This window comes from Torulaspora globosa, chromosome 7 (genome assembly GCF_014133895.1).
Source record: "Torulaspora globosa chromosome 7, complete sequence".
Lineage (NCBI taxonomy): Eukaryota > Fungi > Ascomycota > Saccharomycetes > Saccharomycetales > Saccharomycetaceae > Torulaspora > Torulaspora globosa.
Genome location: NC_050733.1, coordinates 786,253 through 802,346, shown reverse-complemented (window position 1 = coordinate 802,346; position 16,094 = coordinate 786,253). Strand labels below are relative to the sequence as shown.

The window sequence follows — 16,094 nt, the reverse complement described above, 5'->3', positions numbered from 1 at the left end:
GGCGGTGGTAGCGGTGCGGCTAGGAGAAGGATCTGGTCGACGAGGAGGAGTTCAGGGTGGTTGGGGCGTCCATGTGGTTGTGGATGAGTCGTTTGCGTTTTGTCTTGGGTCTTGGGTGGCTCGCGCCGCTGGTCTGGCTTCTGAGCGAGGCGGCGGAGGAGCCGGTGTTGTCGAGCGAGAGGTTCTGCAGTTCTCTGCGCGGCGGGTCGGCGTCGTGGTGCGAGTCGTTCTCGTCGGAGTCCTCGGCGACGCGCGAGGGCACCTTGGCAGCGACGTCGGGCTTGGGGATGGCGGGCGACTGGGCGATGTCGACCATGGAGCGTGGTTTGGGCTTTGCGGCGGAGAACGGGTTGGAGGTGTGCTGGAGCGTCGGGTCGGCGGGCTGGTCGAGCTCTTCCTTGGAGGGCTGTTCGCTTATGTAGAAGCCGGAGCCGCTGTCGGAGGAGGTTTTGCGGATCTCGGGCGCCTTGAAAAGATGGTCGTCGCAGGGATCGACGCAGGTCTCGAGGCTCTGGAACCAGGGGTCCGCGTACAGGTCTTGGATGGTGTAGCGGGTGTCTGGGTTCGGGTCTGCGAGGCGCCAGGCGACTCGCGAGGCGTCTGTGCTCTTGAAGTTCCTCGCCAGGGTGTACTCTGCGCCGGGGCCCGGCTTGTAGTAGCCCTTGTCTCTGAAATGCGGGTTCTGGTGGTTCATGTAGTTGTCGTAGGAGAGTTCGTACTCTCGGAACCGCGCGTCCGTGTTACACGACTCGAAGAACGGCAGCGTGTTGTTGACGAGAGCTATCAGGATCATGCCGAGCGCGTACGAGTCCATCTTGAGCGGGTTGTATGGTTTCTGGGCGCTCTCGGGGTAGTGTTTCTTGGAGTCATACACCATCACCTCGGGCGGCGTGTATGGCGGCGAGCCGATCATGCCCTCGCATTCCTTCACGGGGCTGTCGAAGTTGTGCGGCTCGACGTGGTACCAGTCCGAGATGCCGAAATCGGTCAGTTTGCACACGCCGTCTCGGGACATCAGCACGTTCTCGGGCTTCAAGTCGCGATGCGCTATGCCGTTGTCGTGGCAGAACTTGACACCCTGCGCCACCTGCTTGAATAGACAGAACTTCTCGGCCAGCGGCACGGATCTCCAGCCGGAGCGCTCCATGAGCTGGAACAGATCCTTGACGCAGATCTCCATGATGAAGCCCCAGCCTCTGGTTGTGTACGTTGTGGTGGGTACTTTGACCAGATAGTAGGTATTGGTTATGTGGATACTTCGGCTCAGATGCTTCGCGATGATAAACTCCTTGGAACACCTCTTGTAGAACTTCTCCGCGGTCTCATCGTAAATCATGTTCAGCTTCTTCAATGCATACACGTCCTTCTGTCGATAGGCAGACCTTACCTTCCTCACCTCGCTTGAGCCACCTGAGCCCAACGCCTTGTTCTCGCTGTCAAAAACAAAATTGTCACTCAAGTGGATGCTCACTTGCTTCATCTCCTCTGGCAGATAATCGTTCGGATCCGCAATCGGTAGCGGCAGCATTCTGATCTTGGTATTACCGTCATGCAGATAAAAACTGAAGTCGACGTTCTCGCTGGATGCATTCGCCGTACCGGGCCTGCTGCCACCAGGTCCCATGTTCTTCGGCGAATTCAAACCATACGGGTTGTAAATGATATTCTCGTTACTCAGCAGGTGATTTGGAAAATTGTTCGAGCCTTTACGGTGGATCGAATGGTGTGTCCCGTTGCCTCTGGGAGATGCAATTCCAGTGCCGGTGCCCAGCACGTCGGACGCATGCAGCGCAGTAAACGGATTATGACTATGAGCGACCATATTGCTGATTGAAGCCGAAGACCGGGGCGACGCTAACACGGCGTGTCCACTATTCACATTGGCAGTCGACTTATTTCTATGAAACGGTAGAGACGATCTCAGATGACCGCTGGGCGACGAAGATTTAGGCCTCGAACCGGATAAATGATGTGTATTAGGTTTTTTGCCCACATTTTCGGCTTCACTGTCCTCGACATGGCCCTTGCCAGTTAACAACTTCTTCCCCAACTTCTTGAATGAGAGTAAAGAGCCAGTCCTGTGAGGGTTTTGCTGGTGACCCGGTTGATTAGTCATCCCCGCTTCTTCTACTGACCGCTCTGATAATTTCCTGAATGAATTGGGATCTCAATCCAGCCAATTATCCGCCAACTCCCCGGTTGCCAAACGATTTTACTGTTCTCCAGTAATGGCTGATAGGTTTGCCAAGAACTAAATTTTTTCCGTCAAACAGCCAGGCGAAAAACGGTACCTGTCGTATGAGCAACCAGAGTTAATCTCTGAACTTGAGTATGGGGGACAGCTGGATGAAACAAACTCGCTGAACAAGATCAGAACCTCCTAACGGGCTGCTAATGCGTGGCTCCTGGCTGCTTCTGCCATGAGTACCTTCGAAGAATGCCACCTATCTTTCTGATCACTCTTTACGTTGTCTTTTTTCGGTATCCGAAAATAAAAAAACCAGACGGCAATAAGGCCACGGGGAGAAACGACAGAAAAATAAACTGTGACATCTACCTGTTCACATTAAAGATGTTCTTGTGCCAACTTCGCTAGAGCTTTCGTTGCCGATCATGTCACCTTCTCTGTCACTTTGGAATTTAACGTAGACCGCGTGTAATTTTTTGTATTCGGAGGTGGAGATGCTGGGTTTCGTCTCTTGGCACGCTTCTATTAAATCCTGTAGGCTGATAGCAATGTTCTTGGCGGTCCTGGAGGTTTTTGAACGTTGGTCTTGTTTTTCGTCGGAGAGGTTTGGCAGGATGTCATCATTTTTGGCATTTATCACGCTGTACTCCACTTGAGACATCTTGGACTTGGAATCTTGGACTGTGTCCTGTGATTGGAGCTCTCTGTGGACGGACTTCAGATAGGCATTGTAGCAGAGGCCATGTAGGTCTGCTCCTGAGTAGCCTGCAGTCTGGCTGGCTATGGGCCCGAGATCGGTACCGGGTTTAAGCGTCATTTGTCCGCTGGAGGTGATCATTTGTAAGATGTCAAGTCGGTCGTTGTGGTCCGGGATGTTGCAGAGCACGCTCTTGTCGATTCTTCCGGGTCTTAGAAGAGCTGAGTCGATGAGATCGGGTCTGCTGGTGGCGGCAAGAACGTAAACGCCGTCGCGCCCTTCGACACCATCCATCTGGGTCAAGAGTTGGTTGACAATACGATCTGTGACGCCTGTAGAGTCGTGGCCTCTCTTGGGGGCAATGGAGTCGAACTCATCGAAGAATAGAATGCACGGCTTCACCGATTGGGCGCGTTCGAAGAGTTCTCGTACGTTTTGCTCGCTTGCTCCGATGTACTTGTTCAGAATCTCTGGACCATTCACGGTGATGAAGTTCAGACCGCACTGCTGCGCCACGGCGCTCGCCAGCATGGTCTTTCCGCAACCGGGGAACCCGTACAACAATATACCAGATCTCAACTGCAGAGGGCAGTTTTGAAATATAGGTGCGTACTTAGTGGGCCATTCTAGTGTCTCTAGCAACACTCTCTTGGGACCCTTAAGCGCACCTATATTGTTCCAGTTAACTCCTGTACTCCTAGTTAGCTTCACTCCGCGTAAGGAGGTTGGTGAGAACGTCCTCAGTGTATCCATATATGTCTCTTTGTCAAGTACAATGCTGCCACCTTTGGGATCCATCTTCGTAATAGATTGATGGAAAAGCTTATCTACTAGAATTCGAAGATCTAAAGGCGAATAGCAGTCCGTTTCCAAGGCGATGTCACGGTACTGCACTTGGTTGCTTAATTGCAGCTTATCATCCAAATTCTTGATAAAAAACTGAATCATCTTACCTCTTTCATCAACGCTGGGAGAACTTTTTTTGAAGGACTGGCATATAAAATGCTTGTTGTAAAGTAAGTTGTTCAGTTGACTCTTATCAGGAGCAGTAAGAACAACACGAATAGCCTCGGAGCTTTTCTTGCTGATGCTCTCCACGAGATTGATGAAATATAATGCCAACTTCGCAGCTGTTATACCACCACTTTGCTGCAATGCCTGCTGCTGAGGATCGTCCGTCTTATTGCTGGGGAACAAAGTCTCGGCATTATCGAGAAGGATTATCGAGGGCCGGTGCCAATAGCACTGGGAGCAAAGCTCTTGTATAAACTGCTTCATTTTTCCCAAATTCTCAATATCAGATAGTGTATTGCAATCAGTGTAGTTGACATATCTCGCATGGTTCGACAATTCCAAAGCCAGTTCCTTCAAGACGGTTGTTTTGCCCATTCCTGTTCCGGCCGTTAAAACCACTGCACTGGACGCTGTAACTGGCATTAGTAAGTGCTCCATTATTTGTTTTGTAACTTCATTTGGCAAGAAATCATCTATTCTTGTTATATCAAGCCCACCGTGCTGGTGAGGAACCGATAAAATAGAGACGTTGGCTTCATGAGCCGCCCTAAAGCTCCATTTCAAATCTTTAGGTTTGACACATCTTACATATGGTATGTGCCTACCAGTATTTTCATCAACAATTTCCAGAAAAAGCTGCTCTTTCTGTAGAGCCATTTTATCGGTTAAAGGACCATCCTTGAACTTTTGTATTATGTCTAGAACCGCTTGAGGCATGGTTTTCTCTTCCTGTGAGGCCCTTGACTCTTTCTGCTTGTTAGTTCTGGCGATTGGCTTTGCTTTATCGCTCTTAGCAAAAGGGCGTAACACAACCATAATTTGACTAGCTGCTGTATCAGACTTCTCCTCTTTTAGGAACTCGATGACTACTTTGTATCCATTCTGGGCTTGAAACCAGAGGGCATCCCAAACAATCGGCGTCATCGCCACATGTCCCTTGGGAATGTCATCGCGGCCTTCAACAGCAACTGCTATTTTTCTGGTAATCTTAAGGTTCGTTTCTTGCTTACCGTACTTCCCTTGATGCTTAATATCCAGTGCGTTTTGCAGAATTGAAACAAACGAGAACTGCGATTTTATCTCGCTCGAATTTACAGAGATACGCATATTTTGATCATTCATTCCAGTAAAATTGTACATACTCCTCTTGATCGCCACGTCTGGCCGATTCAGTTGATCAACAGATGTAGTCGTTGACAAAGTCCTACTATGCGCAGGAGCCTTTTGTACCCTCGAAGCGGCTACTCGAGGAGCGACCGCGATAAGGGACCCATTATTGATTCTTGCAGACCTCAACGACTCAGGAATGATTTTTTTAATCTTGAATCTGCAGGTTACGTTGTCAACGTAGCAGAAAAGAGTTTCATCAATAGCCACTATTCTAGTTTGATGGAGCATTTCTTCTTGAAAGAATTGACTATGAGTCTCAATGATCTCCCAATCATCGCTCGTCTCAGGTTCGACATAAACCTCCTCCGCCATTCGTGAACTGCCGTATCTGCCAACAGTGATATCAATTGCAGAGCCGATCGGTATCCCCACACTTTGCGCCAACACAGGATTGATCTCAACGGTGGCTTGACCACTCATATACGACTGAGACTCATACCCATCCCATCCCACATGAAGAACATTCTTGCCATTTTGAAGTATTGATATCCCAAACTCTTGAATTATGACGCCTGTATTTTCAAGGGTCTGTACTATGTGGCTTGGCAACCTGATAAAGTTTCCTTTGATCTCATTAGATGTTCGTATATGCAAAGACCGGAATCTTAATTGATTGTCGCTATCGGACGTCATAGATCGCAGCTAACCCTCTTCATCGCATCCATTCCTAAGTCTCGTATGCTGTCTTTCTTATAAAATTCCGGGATGCCCGAGCATTACTATACGCTATAGAACGCTAGTCTAAAGAAGAGACTTCAACATAGCCACTTCTGGCGATTCAGGTTCGTTTAGCTGTTATGGCAATTCAATTCATATTATGTTTCAACAAGCAGGGAGTGGTTCGACTGGTGAGGTACTTCGAGAGATACCAAATGGACTCTCAAAAGACCCAGGATATGATCGTACAGATATACAGGCTTATATCATCTCGAGATCATAGACATCAGAGCAATTTCGTAGAACTTTCAGAGTCCACCAAACTTGTATACAAGAGATACGCTGGCTTATACTTTGTCATGGGTATAGATCTGCAAGATGAGGAATCGATATATCTATCACAAATCCATCTGTTTGTCGAAGTGCTGGATGCGTTCTATGGGAACGTGTGTGAGTTGGATATTGTATTCCACTTTTACAGAGCCTACATGGTGATGGATGAGATGTTTTTAGGCGGTGAAATACAGGAGATATCGAAAGACCTTCTACTGGAAAGATTTAGTATTCTAGATAGACTCGATTAATGCAGCGGTAAGCGTTAGAAGTAGAGTAGTTCACTGTAAGTCGAGTCGGTTGGTAGCGTGACAACGGGCTCGACTAAGTCCCAAACGACCTTCGCGACCTCTTCTACGGACTTGCCTGTAACATTGACTACGTGCACAAGTTTCTCCTCGTGGGAACTGTCTTCCAAAGCCTTGAAAACCTCTACGAATTGCCTCTTGACCTCCTGTTGGAACTCGGATTTCTCGTATCGTTCTTCGCCAAATCCTGCTCGAAGTTCATTCTCTGCGTCGTCGCTGGTCAGGAATATAGTTAAGTCCGGTCTTGGGAGCCCCCTGTCAGGCTGCAAACACCAAGTTCTGTCCATTCTATCTGTGTGCTTGGCTGCAGAATAGGCGACGCCCGAGTATACGTATCTGTCGAGAACCACATGCGTTCCTTGTAGCAACAGCTGTTTGATTCTCTCAGCCATCTCCCATCTGTTAGCAGAGAACAGAAGATGGACAGCCTGGTCTGGCAATTCGAACGTCTTATCCTTGAGGTACCTGTCGATGACGGCACCAATTTCAGTCGACCTTTCTGGAAACTTGATTAGCGTAGCATTGGGCTTTAATCTCTCGAGTAGAATATTGGATTGAGTGGTCTTGCCAGTGCGATCCAAGCCCTCAAACAGCACGAGTCTGCCGCGGTTCATTGGTTAAGCTTCTTCGTTTTGGTGGTTAAGCAATATATCTCAGGAAGCCGACATCTTCGATGATACGACAGCACGACTGGGTACAGCCAACTATCTCTCACCGCATTGATATCCTGCCGTTTTCCTTATAGTCTATTATTGATGCTCATAGGACCAAGATTGCCTGTCTCAACGGGCGATGACAAAAAATTGCCTCGTCCATATAGTGCTTTTATTTTCCGTACAGTAATGTGTCAAGTCTCTCTCGGTAGCCAAGTTGGTTTAAGGCGCAAGACTGTAACTGTCAAAGTAATCTTGAGATCGGGCGTTCGAATCGCCCCCGGGAGATATTTTTTTGCAACTACCGAGCAGTTGGAAGCAGAAGAACAAGCTCCTCGATGCAGCTGCCTATTAAACAGCGACGCCGATATGCTGCGTCTATCCTAGTTAAAGCTCTATCACATATCTATATCGTATGAATCCTCGTAAACCGTCGCGTTAGTGGCCGCAGCGGGTGCTCCGCTCCACGCTGTATAGCCTATCTGGTGGTCGTTATCATGTGTGTTGCCCTCGCTGGCGCCTTCCAGCTCCTCGGGCGTCATGTCGTACAGATTGTATTGGACAGACTCGATGCTCGCCCTGCTGTCTACAAGGTCGTCCTCGTAGTAGCCACGAAGCATGTATTCCTCTGTCTCAGAGTACGGAGACGAGATGGTCTCCGCTACGCCGGCGTACGCCGGCGTAGCTGCAGGGGTGAGCAACTCGACGCCGGCAGCATTGCTCACAGAGCTCTGCTCGGCAGCAAGCGTCCGGCAGCGCCCCGCTGCCGCCTCTGTTTTCAGTCTCTTGGCCTGCGGCCGTCCCAGCCGCTCCAGATCGCAATTGCGACCGCTTCTCTTCGCTGCACCGCCTGCAACGCTGGAACTGACACTGGCATTGCCGTAATCTCGTAGCATAAAGCACAGCTTGGCTCTTATTCGGCCGTCTTGGCGGTTTTAGCTGGTATTTTGGCAGACGTTTATAGCGATTAGTTGAAATTTTTCAAGTAGCGCTTATATGGGAGGTTTAGAGGCCTCGAAGCATCAAGATCTTAAAAGCATCGCTGTCAGAGTTGGGTCCAGGAAAAGCTGTAGCCGGGGGAATCTGGCGAGTTTACGGTCTGGAGATCGACTGAACGTTGTTGGTGGGTGAATTTTTTGGTGTGTTTTTTCTTATCGATTTGGTTCTTGTGAGATAAGGGGAGGTATAGGAATGGAAAAGCTTAATTCGTTGCATTCTAGTCTACCTCCAGAGAGGTCTCCCACTGACCAGGCGATAGAATCGTTGAACGGCGAACTTTCGCAGGAATTCAAAATAGCCGCCAACGCGGTCACAAAGTTGTATCGGGTGGCAAACGAGCGGAACTCGCTGCTGAAGCATCGCGGCTATCTACAATGTGTGGAGAATCTGCTAGCCATGTTGGAGCAAGAGCCTGGCTTGTCGGCGGAGGATATCCACCTTTGGTGTATCAAGCAGAGGAACGAGATATTGTCGCATCAGAGTGCCGGCGGGAATGCCGAACAAGGCAAGAGTACGGGAGCCAAGTACAACTTCGACTTCGCGAACCCTGGCGGTAGCTGTGGCGACGGTGGTGCTACTTCCAAAGTTCCGACTTTTAGGTTATCAACGCCTCCGCTAAGCGTGGAATATTCAAAGCCCGAGAAGACTATGTGGAGCGTGCAAAAACAACAGACGTGGAAGGGCGTACCATGCAACCATCAAGAGAAGACTGGTAATGACGTGACGGCTGGCGAAATGGACCAGACGGGGCCGGAAGGGTCGAGAGAGGATCAGCCACCGGCGCATGTCAAGAAGCAGAAGGTCATTTCGACAGTTGTCACTCCGTGTAGGAGAAAAGCAAAGACGGACCGAAGAGACTGAGGGATAGTAAGCCTAGGGCTGATGGCAAGATCCTGCACAGCTGTAGGTGTGAATAGGAGCTAGTTGAAAATTTTTCTAGCGGTCACGGCCTCTTTGGGTAAAAGGTAAACAGATGAGACTATGCTCTCTACCGACAAAGCCAGGCAGTCCGCTGTGCTCGAGCGTAGAACATGTGGCAGGGATTCGATTCTCGAGCTTAGTGTCGATCGGACAACGCCCCTCAAAAAGCCTGTTTTGGAAGTTTTACTGCTTATTTTAAATGGTAAATAAGAAGTTGACGAAGGGCTAGTTGTGAAATAGTTCAAAAGCGATATCCATTTTGAAGAAAAGGACTCTCTTTTGGATCTTTGCAACAAGGTTAAACTAGGGCAGGAGAAAGGCAGCACAATGTCAGCACTATTTCGCAGTCTTTTCAGGCTAATTAGCTTGTTGTTTTACGCCGGTAATACCTTGCTTTTGATTCTCATTATCATATCTGGTGGCACTAACACTAATCCGATCAACAACTTTTACTGGGTACAGGCTGATACTAGTGGTATCCCCAATGCTCCCAGCTTGACAAGATGGACTTTCTGGGGTGCTTGCTCGACGCAGAATGGTTCGACTAACTGTGGAGATCATCTTTCTCCAGCTTATCCAATTTCTCCGGTCGATAATTTCGGCACCAAGACTAATGTCCCAAATAAATTCATAACCGATAGGGACGCGTTTTATTATTTGACCAGGTTCTCTTTCTGCTTCTTTTGGATTGCTTTAGCCTTCATCGGCGTCTCATTTTTGCTCTACGTTGGCACCTGGTGCTCCTATGGATTCTCTAAAGTCGTGTGGATCTTGACGTCCGTTGGAGCCTTGTTCAACGTTACTGCAGTCGTTCTGCAGACGGCGGCATCTGTCATGGCAAGGAACGCGTTCTCAGATGCAGATCGTGCTGCCAGCCTCGGTTCCGACCTTTTCGGTATCGCTTGGGCAAGTGTTGTACTATCTCTGCTGGAATCTGCCGCTTCTTTCTACGAGTACTTCAGGAGATTCAAGTCCAACTTGATCAGAACCCACCAGAAAGAGATGGAAGCTGCGGAGTCTCATCCCCTGGGCACCAAAAGCTGGTTCTATTCCTCCAAGGGTGATCAACCAGCAGAAGATCCTGCTGTTACAATCGCTGATCCATATGCTCAAAGTAACGCTAACGTCACTTCTGCCGCTGCTGCCGGCACCGTGTCACAGGACAACCAACATAAGGGAATCAACTTCTTCACCATCCGTAAGACTCAAAAGGTTACGCACGATGACGACTCTGTGTGAGCCAAATTCGATCAAAGCACCTAGTACTGGCGCTTTTTGCCAAAGTTTAACATTCCGCTCTAGCATCTTCCAATGATGTTTTCAATGCACGGCTCAGTTCCAGTTCTTTCACATATTCTAGATCTTTTAATATATAATGAATTTCGACAATAATAATTGCGACCCAAAAATCTACAGGTTGGACCAGTATTCTGACATCACTCTTAATCGTTAGTCCTGCTGACCGTTTACCAGCTTTAAAGAGTGCTCGCAAAACTCTTCGATAGCTTCATTATGGTGAATTCCACCATACCTCAGCGTATTCAGATAATCAATCGCCAGCTGCCGTTTCATATCACTCGTCATAGCGAAAGATGGGTCGTTGGTGTCGCCTATATCAGTCTTTAATATTCTGTAGACTTTTCCCAGGTGGAATTTAACCGTATTGTACCGCAGCAATTCCTTCAATTCCGGCGTCAGCTGTAGTGAATCTCCATCTTCAGCCTTCGTCACATCCTTGCATGTGGCATCGACTGTTGGCTCTGTGGCTTTAGGCTCATCATCTTTATGTCTCTCTGTATCCTTATAGCAAGCTAAAGAACAATATTTTACCGAGCATTTCGGACATCTGTACTTGGCAGGCTTCTCTTGACAGATCCCACAAGGTCCAGAATTCATTGCTATCCCGGTTTCCCTTCTATTACACTGTATACAGTCCAATAGTACAATTTTTCAGTGTGATTTACGATGATCAACGCTAATCAACCTTCATGTCTGTTAATAAGCTGCAGCAAGGGATGTTCCGCCGATATGGCTTCGCAATCTGGTCAAAAGCCTGCTATCATAGACAGTATAGATTTGTTGACGGTGTCTTGGCACCCAACGCAAATTTTAGGTCGCAATGTGAATGCTATTACGAAGATATGAACGCCAGTTTGCCTCAGGATAAGCAATTAGACAGTTCAATTGAGCTGCCAAAACAGGTGCCACTTTATCAGAAACACTTATTAGTGATTTCTCCCCAGGATAGGAATCCAGAGAGGTTGGAGTGGAAGACGGCGTGGCAAAGTAGGCTTGAATTGAACAATCAATGGCCATACTCCGTGATTTCAAAGTTGAAAGAGCATTTGAAAGATTCACAGTCCGGCTCAGGTATTCTCGTTAATGCTGTGGCGATGGTGAGCGGCGATATTAAGCCCCTGGAAACGAACAGTGATCGAATCGCCCACATATTTGTTCTTCCAGACAGCAAGCTTTATGCCATCCATGAGCGACAGATTGAGGACTTTGCGCATTTTATAGGTGGTGGCAGAGTGAACCAATCAGTCGATCACAAACCTAGCTTCAATGACTACTTAAGAGGCGCTGACAACGTTCAGATCCTACCAGAAGCCGGGAGTTTGCGAGGATCAGACCCTCATGAAGACCTATTTGATTATAAAACGAGCAGAAAGGACTGGATCCTGGTGTGTGGGCACTACCAAAGAGATCAAAGGTGTGGTCTAATTGGCCAGGATTTGATAAAAGTGATTGAAGACAGGGGCCTGGGTCGGAACAAGAATGTTGGGTTGATTTCGCATATCGGCGGTCACAAGTACGCCGGTAACGTTATCTTATACAATAGTTATCCTTCTAAGGATAAGCTGGGAAAATACCTGCTGAACTGCTTGTGGTTCGGAAAAGTCGTGCCTCCAAATGTTTTATTACTCTTCGAACATCTGGAGAACGGCATGATACCGAAGGAGTTGTACCGTGGAGGAATGTCTATGGACTAAGTTGGAGTGTTGCGATGATATTCTATGAATTACATATAGTTAGTCCTAATGTCGTTTAGACTCCGGACCACAGCATCAGGCTGTAGAGTCTTTAATTCGGCACAGAGGAAGCTCTGTTCTGCCGGGAGAAGATCTAGAAATCTCTCGCAGAGGTCACCGTCAATCACGTTTCTTACCGGTGCATAATAGCCTCTGTATCTTGATTGTTCCCTGCCAACGATGGAATTTGAACCCTCAGGGATGCCGTTGTGACTTGCACGCAGAGCTCCAATCTCGGCGTCTTCCACAGCTGTAGGTGCCTCATTTCCTCGCCTCTCAATCTCGTGCTTCATGTAAAATTTGTCATCAGCTTCACTCATAACGGTTTCGATGGTCTTCAACTTAGTTATTTCTGCCTTGGATAGCAACGGAGTCAGACAGCCTATAGTTCCCTGTAATCCGGAGTATATTATGGCTGGCCTATCAGACATCTGAACAGATTGTAAAACGTGAAAATCCATCGCTATATCGTTAATGTAGAACATGTTAGTTTGAGTAAGCTTGAAAGGACACTCCATAATATTAGGAGCTTTCCTCTTCAAAGACGGTAGCTGTTGCATTCTTTCGACCACAGGTGGAAGAGATGTTGATATCATGCCTTCATATTCCTTGCTCAATCTCAAGGTCCATATGTTACCAAACCTGTCGCCGCCCAATATTGTCGAAGGATCGAGAAAAGCTAGAGATATAGTATGTCTTTTAATGGTGTCATCGGCAATGGGAACAAAAGACTTCTTTGTTTTATCAAAGACGAAGAGAGTCACAGATTCATGGCCGTCTCCGACTGCAATCCGTTCATTTCGCCAGTTTGCAAGAGCGGTGACTTTGGTCATCGAGAGAGTAGTTTCCGAGATGGATTGTTTCAACAACTGCTTTTTACCTAATCCGAACAAAATTAGACTGCCGAAAGCAGGAACTAATAGCTTATCAGCGAAAGGAATCATAGCACGCACTTGGCCTTCTATCACGGTTTCATGAATCGCTCTCAAATTAAATTGGCATTTGCCTTTATCAAGCGAGATTTCAAACGTGTGAAGTACTCCATCTCTGGATGATATCACAAGATGATCGACATTGCTTGCAAATTTGACTAATGATGCCGCCAAGACATTGATATTCGGTAGAGTCTTGAAAATTTCACAACCTTGGGCGCTTTGATATCGCTGCTGGTTCTTGCTTATACTTATTCGAGCTCCATTTTGTGTACTTGAGCTCTCGAGCTGCAGGAAAAGTCCCCTATCCTCAGGAAATGCTAGAAACTTGGTCCTGTCATATGTATGCCATTGTAGCGTGAGGCTTTCTTCTTCCTCCTCTTCCTCGTTCTCGTCCTCTTCATCTCCCTCCACTTCGTCTCCACCCTTAGTGCTATCGCTCTCTTTATCAGCTTCCTTGCCTAAAATCCTTTCCAAGGGAGTGTCTGTTACTTGAAACCATTTCTGTCTGCAAACAAAATCGGTCAATCTTCCAATCACTAGAGAGCCCGACGAGCTGATTGCACAGCAAACATTAATACTGGTCTCCTCAGCAACAAATTCACATAGAGTCGATAGGCCACTTAGGCGGGAGAAAAGCACCGGACGAATATTGAGTAGCTTGTTTTTGGTGTAACTAATCCAGGTCTTTGTACAGTGAAGTACTACACAATGGCATTTATCATCAGTGCTGTCCTCGTTCCCTTCTGCGTTTTCTTCCTCATCATCCTCTTTATCTGAAGTCAAACTGAGCGATGTAGACTTAAGAGACGAGAGGACAATTGGCTTGGGTCCTATGAATTTCGTTCTGACGTCGTAAATTTGCCCATCATGCCTATTTATTTTTGAACGATAGTAGACACCATTTTGTAATCCAATATGCAGTTCTAAGTCCTTATTCTCTATAACCCGCAGGCTATTGACTGGCGCAAGCAGCGTCTGTATCGAAACAACTTCCATAAATTCTTCCGTGTCTGACATTTTCAAAGAGACAATTTCTACAGTAGAGTCCTTCGTACCAACAGCCAGAAAGTCGCTTCGTCGCGAAGCGCTCATCGCCACGATGCTTATGGGCTCCTCAATTTCTATTCTGTTCTGTGATTCATGTAGAGCGTCAGTCTGCTCGCTTATCTCAAAGTAAACAAGCTCATTGTTAGATAAACCTAGGCAAAGTTGCGTTTCGGAACTAGTTGCTGTCACAATACGAATTCCCGCGGGAGGAAACCACTCCAGTTTTAAAGAAAATTGGTTCATCTCATCGCCGCTAGGCACGACCTGTCGAAGTTCATTTTCGCACACCTGAATGGTTGATCGATAACCCAATGTCGCTACTAAAACTGTCCGATCTCCGTTTAGCTTGAATGGATTCTGAGGTATGCTCAATTCCTCGATGGATCCTTCATCGATTTTCAATACCATAGTCGACTTCGAAAAACCCAAAAACAGCAATTTGTGAAAGGACTGACCAGATGGTTTTATCGTCCATAGATCCTGAGCCCCCGGCGGCAAGGGGGACGAGATTTGTTCTTCGAAGTTTACACCGTTTGATAATAGCCTCGATTTCGAGGTTGTGCCAGCTGCTATCATAAGTGGGTGGGCTTTGAGTACTTGAGTGGTCAGCAATGGATTGAGATTTTTTCTATGCGATACAATGCTGATATTCTTTAAAGTCTTCGATGGCTTGAAGAATAATTGTTCCTTGGGATCGCGCGAGCTTAAAATCTCAGTATTGTCATCACCCAGGCTGTCGAATTGAAATAAATAGTTGTCATTCAGCTCTGAATTAGCATAAAGATACCCATTTCTGAAGATATGCAGCTTTTCTGCCTGAAATATTGTGTCGAAGTAAGAGATTGAGACAACGGGTCTGTTTCTGTCCTCTTCATTCGCTTCAATGGTCAGTCGGTACAAGTCACCTAAGTTTGACTGTAAAAGAATGAAGAAGCTATTCTTGAGCATTTGTATAGCAGATGAAATTATCGAAACTTTTTGGCTGCTTTCTTCGGCCCGTTTAGGGATTTGAACTTTCAAGCTAAAGAGCCCGCTCATGTCTTTAACTAAAAGGTAGTCCTGGAATCCTATAAGCACAAATGGGTTGATCTCGTCGTGTGCATCCTTTTCGTTGGCACAGTTGATGTTATACTTGGACAAAACGGGCAATCCCATCAGAAAATTGGCTTCTCCATTTATGGTATAGTCCGCTTTCTTCACAACAAAATTTAAACCCAAATCCAGAACATAAAACACCAGGTGATGATCGTTTTTATTTTGCAAAGTATCTATCTCGATTGAGGCGAAACACGGGTTGTCATATTGCACATCGCATGATACCAAATCCAGAGTCAGAACCTCGGGTCTAATCACCTCCAGCGGCGACTGTATCATCACAGATCCATCGCCGCCCTCGTTGACCACAAAACAAAGCTTGTTTTTTTCCACAGCTGACACTAAAATGCATCTTCCGAAAGTATCGACCTTTAAAAACGAAGCTGGCGACGTTCTTCGTATCTGTGATCTTGTCATTGGATGGTTGATCAACGTTTCCAAAGAAATATCGACATTTGATCGTCTATTGAATTTAGCTATAGTCAGATTCCCGGAATCGGACACCATTGCCAGAAACGATTCCCTGACGTTTTCCACACGAAAAGACTCCATAGCTGTTATTGTAGCAAAAATGGGAACCTCAGCCAATTTCAAAAGAGCGCCGTCAGCTACGTCATAGAGCTCAATGTGAGTCTCTGTCGCGATGCAAAGCTGCAAATCCTTTGGCCGCTTAGTCTTGTCTGAACTTTTCTCCTCTACAAAGTGACCGATGCATGAATGAACATAATTGGACTGTCGCTTCAATGTCAAGTGGTACAGATACAGCTCAGACTCCTGCACAAGCATCGTTCGGCCAGTTATTCCTTGTCAACAGTAGATATTCTTGAAGACTGCTGGATATACGTAAGAAGAGCCCTACAGTACAATCACGTGTGCTATTCTTACTTCCAATGAACCGGGCCAGCTTCGATTGAGGACGATTATCAGCTTGTTTCGCGGGTCCAATTCCTATCGCTGGGTACTGGAGCTCCTTCTCTGCGTCTTGCCCCTCCGTTTCTTCAAGCGGGATCAGAAACGCTACATGCTTTGGCCGAACTCTGCCTCC

The 16,094-nt window shown here is 47.1% G+C and overlaps 10 protein-coding genes and 1 non-coding gene across 11 annotated transcripts; 5 read left to right on the top strand and 6 right to left on the bottom strand.

Moving 5' to 3' along the window:
* Nucleotides 1-19: 19 nt before the first annotated feature.
* HG536_0G04500 (uncharacterized protein) lies at nucleotides 20-2,116 on the bottom strand (the record flags this gene model as incomplete). The annotated part of the gene is made up of 1 exon (XM_037285366.1): nucleotides 20-2,116. The coding sequence occupies one exon, from the start codon at nucleotides 2,114-2,116 to the stop codon at nucleotides 20-22; it is 2,097 nt and encodes a 698-aa protein (XP_037141262.1).
* A 445-nt stretch (nucleotides 2,117-2,561) lies between these two features.
* Nucleotides 2,562-5,702, bottom strand: PEX1 (AAA family ATPase peroxin 1; the record flags this gene model as incomplete). Its single annotated transcript, XM_037285365.1, has 1 exon — nucleotides 2,562-5,702. One exon carries the CDS (start codon nucleotides 5,700-5,702, stop codon nucleotides 2,562-2,564), a length of 3,141 nt encoding a protein of 1,046 aa, XP_037141261.1.
* Nucleotides 5,703-5,866: 164 nt separating this feature from the next.
* APS2 (Aps2p) lies at nucleotides 5,867-6,310 on the top strand (the record flags this gene model as incomplete). Its single annotated transcript, XM_037285364.1, has 1 exon — nucleotides 5,867-6,310. The coding sequence occupies one exon, from the start codon at nucleotides 5,867-5,869 to the stop codon at nucleotides 6,308-6,310; it is 444 nt and encodes a 147-aa protein (XP_037141260.1).
* A 14-nt stretch (nucleotides 6,311-6,324) lies between these two features.
* On the bottom strand, nucleotides 6,325-6,981 carry CDC8 (bifunctional thymidylate/uridylate kinase; the record flags this gene model as incomplete). Its single annotated transcript, XM_037285363.1, has 1 exon — nucleotides 6,325-6,981. The coding sequence occupies one exon, from the start codon at nucleotides 6,979-6,981 to the stop codon at nucleotides 6,325-6,327; it is 657 nt and encodes a 218-aa protein (XP_037141259.1).
* Nucleotides 6,982-7,222: 241 nt separating this feature from the next.
* HG536_0Gtrna6Y lies at nucleotides 7,223-7,308 on the top strand. Its single transcript is given in 2 exon segments — nucleotides 7,223-7,262; nucleotides 7,272-7,308. It is a non-coding gene; the product is annotated as a tRNA-Tyr (tRNA).
* A 110-nt stretch (nucleotides 7,309-7,418) lies between these two features.
* HG536_0G04460 (uncharacterized protein) lies at nucleotides 7,419-7,916 on the bottom strand (the record flags this gene model as incomplete). The annotated part of the gene is made up of 1 exon (XM_037285362.1): nucleotides 7,419-7,916. The coding sequence occupies one exon, from the start codon at nucleotides 7,914-7,916 to the stop codon at nucleotides 7,419-7,421; it is 498 nt and encodes a 165-aa protein (XP_037141258.1).
* Nucleotides 7,917-8,211: 295 nt separating this feature from the next.
* HG536_0G04450 (uncharacterized protein) lies at nucleotides 8,212-8,880 on the top strand (the record flags this gene model as incomplete). Its single annotated transcript, XM_037285361.1, has 1 exon — nucleotides 8,212-8,880. The coding sequence occupies one exon, from the start codon at nucleotides 8,212-8,214 to the stop codon at nucleotides 8,878-8,880; it is 669 nt and encodes a 222-aa protein (XP_037141257.1).
* A 387-nt stretch (nucleotides 8,881-9,267) lies between these two features.
* Nucleotides 9,268-10,179, top strand: SUR7 (Sur7p; the record flags this gene model as incomplete). Its single annotated transcript, XM_037285360.1, has 1 exon — nucleotides 9,268-10,179. The coding sequence occupies one exon, from the start codon at nucleotides 9,268-9,270 to the stop codon at nucleotides 10,177-10,179; it is 912 nt and encodes a 303-aa protein (XP_037141256.1).
* Nucleotides 10,180-10,389: 210 nt separating this feature from the next.
* Nucleotides 10,390-10,836, bottom strand: HIT1 (Hit1p; the record flags this gene model as incomplete). The annotated part of the gene is made up of 1 exon (XM_037285359.1): nucleotides 10,390-10,836. One exon carries the CDS (start codon nucleotides 10,834-10,836, stop codon nucleotides 10,390-10,392), a length of 447 nt encoding a protein of 148 aa, XP_037141255.1.
* Nucleotides 10,837-10,928: 92 nt separating this feature from the next.
* Nucleotides 10,929-11,933, top strand: AIM32 (Aim32p; the record flags this gene model as incomplete). Its single annotated transcript, XM_037285358.1, has 1 exon — nucleotides 10,929-11,933. The coding sequence occupies one exon, from the start codon at nucleotides 10,929-10,931 to the stop codon at nucleotides 11,931-11,933; it is 1,005 nt and encodes a 334-aa protein (XP_037141254.1).
* Nucleotides 11,934-11,962: 29 nt separating this feature from the next.
* On the bottom strand, nucleotides 11,963-15,835 carry RSE1 (U2 snRNP complex subunit RSE1; the record flags this gene model as incomplete). The annotated part of the gene is made up of 1 exon (XM_037285357.1): nucleotides 11,963-15,835. One exon carries the CDS (start codon nucleotides 15,833-15,835, stop codon nucleotides 11,963-11,965), a length of 3,873 nt encoding a protein of 1,290 aa, XP_037141253.1.
* Between the last annotated feature and the right edge of the window lie 259 nt (nucleotides 15,836-16,094).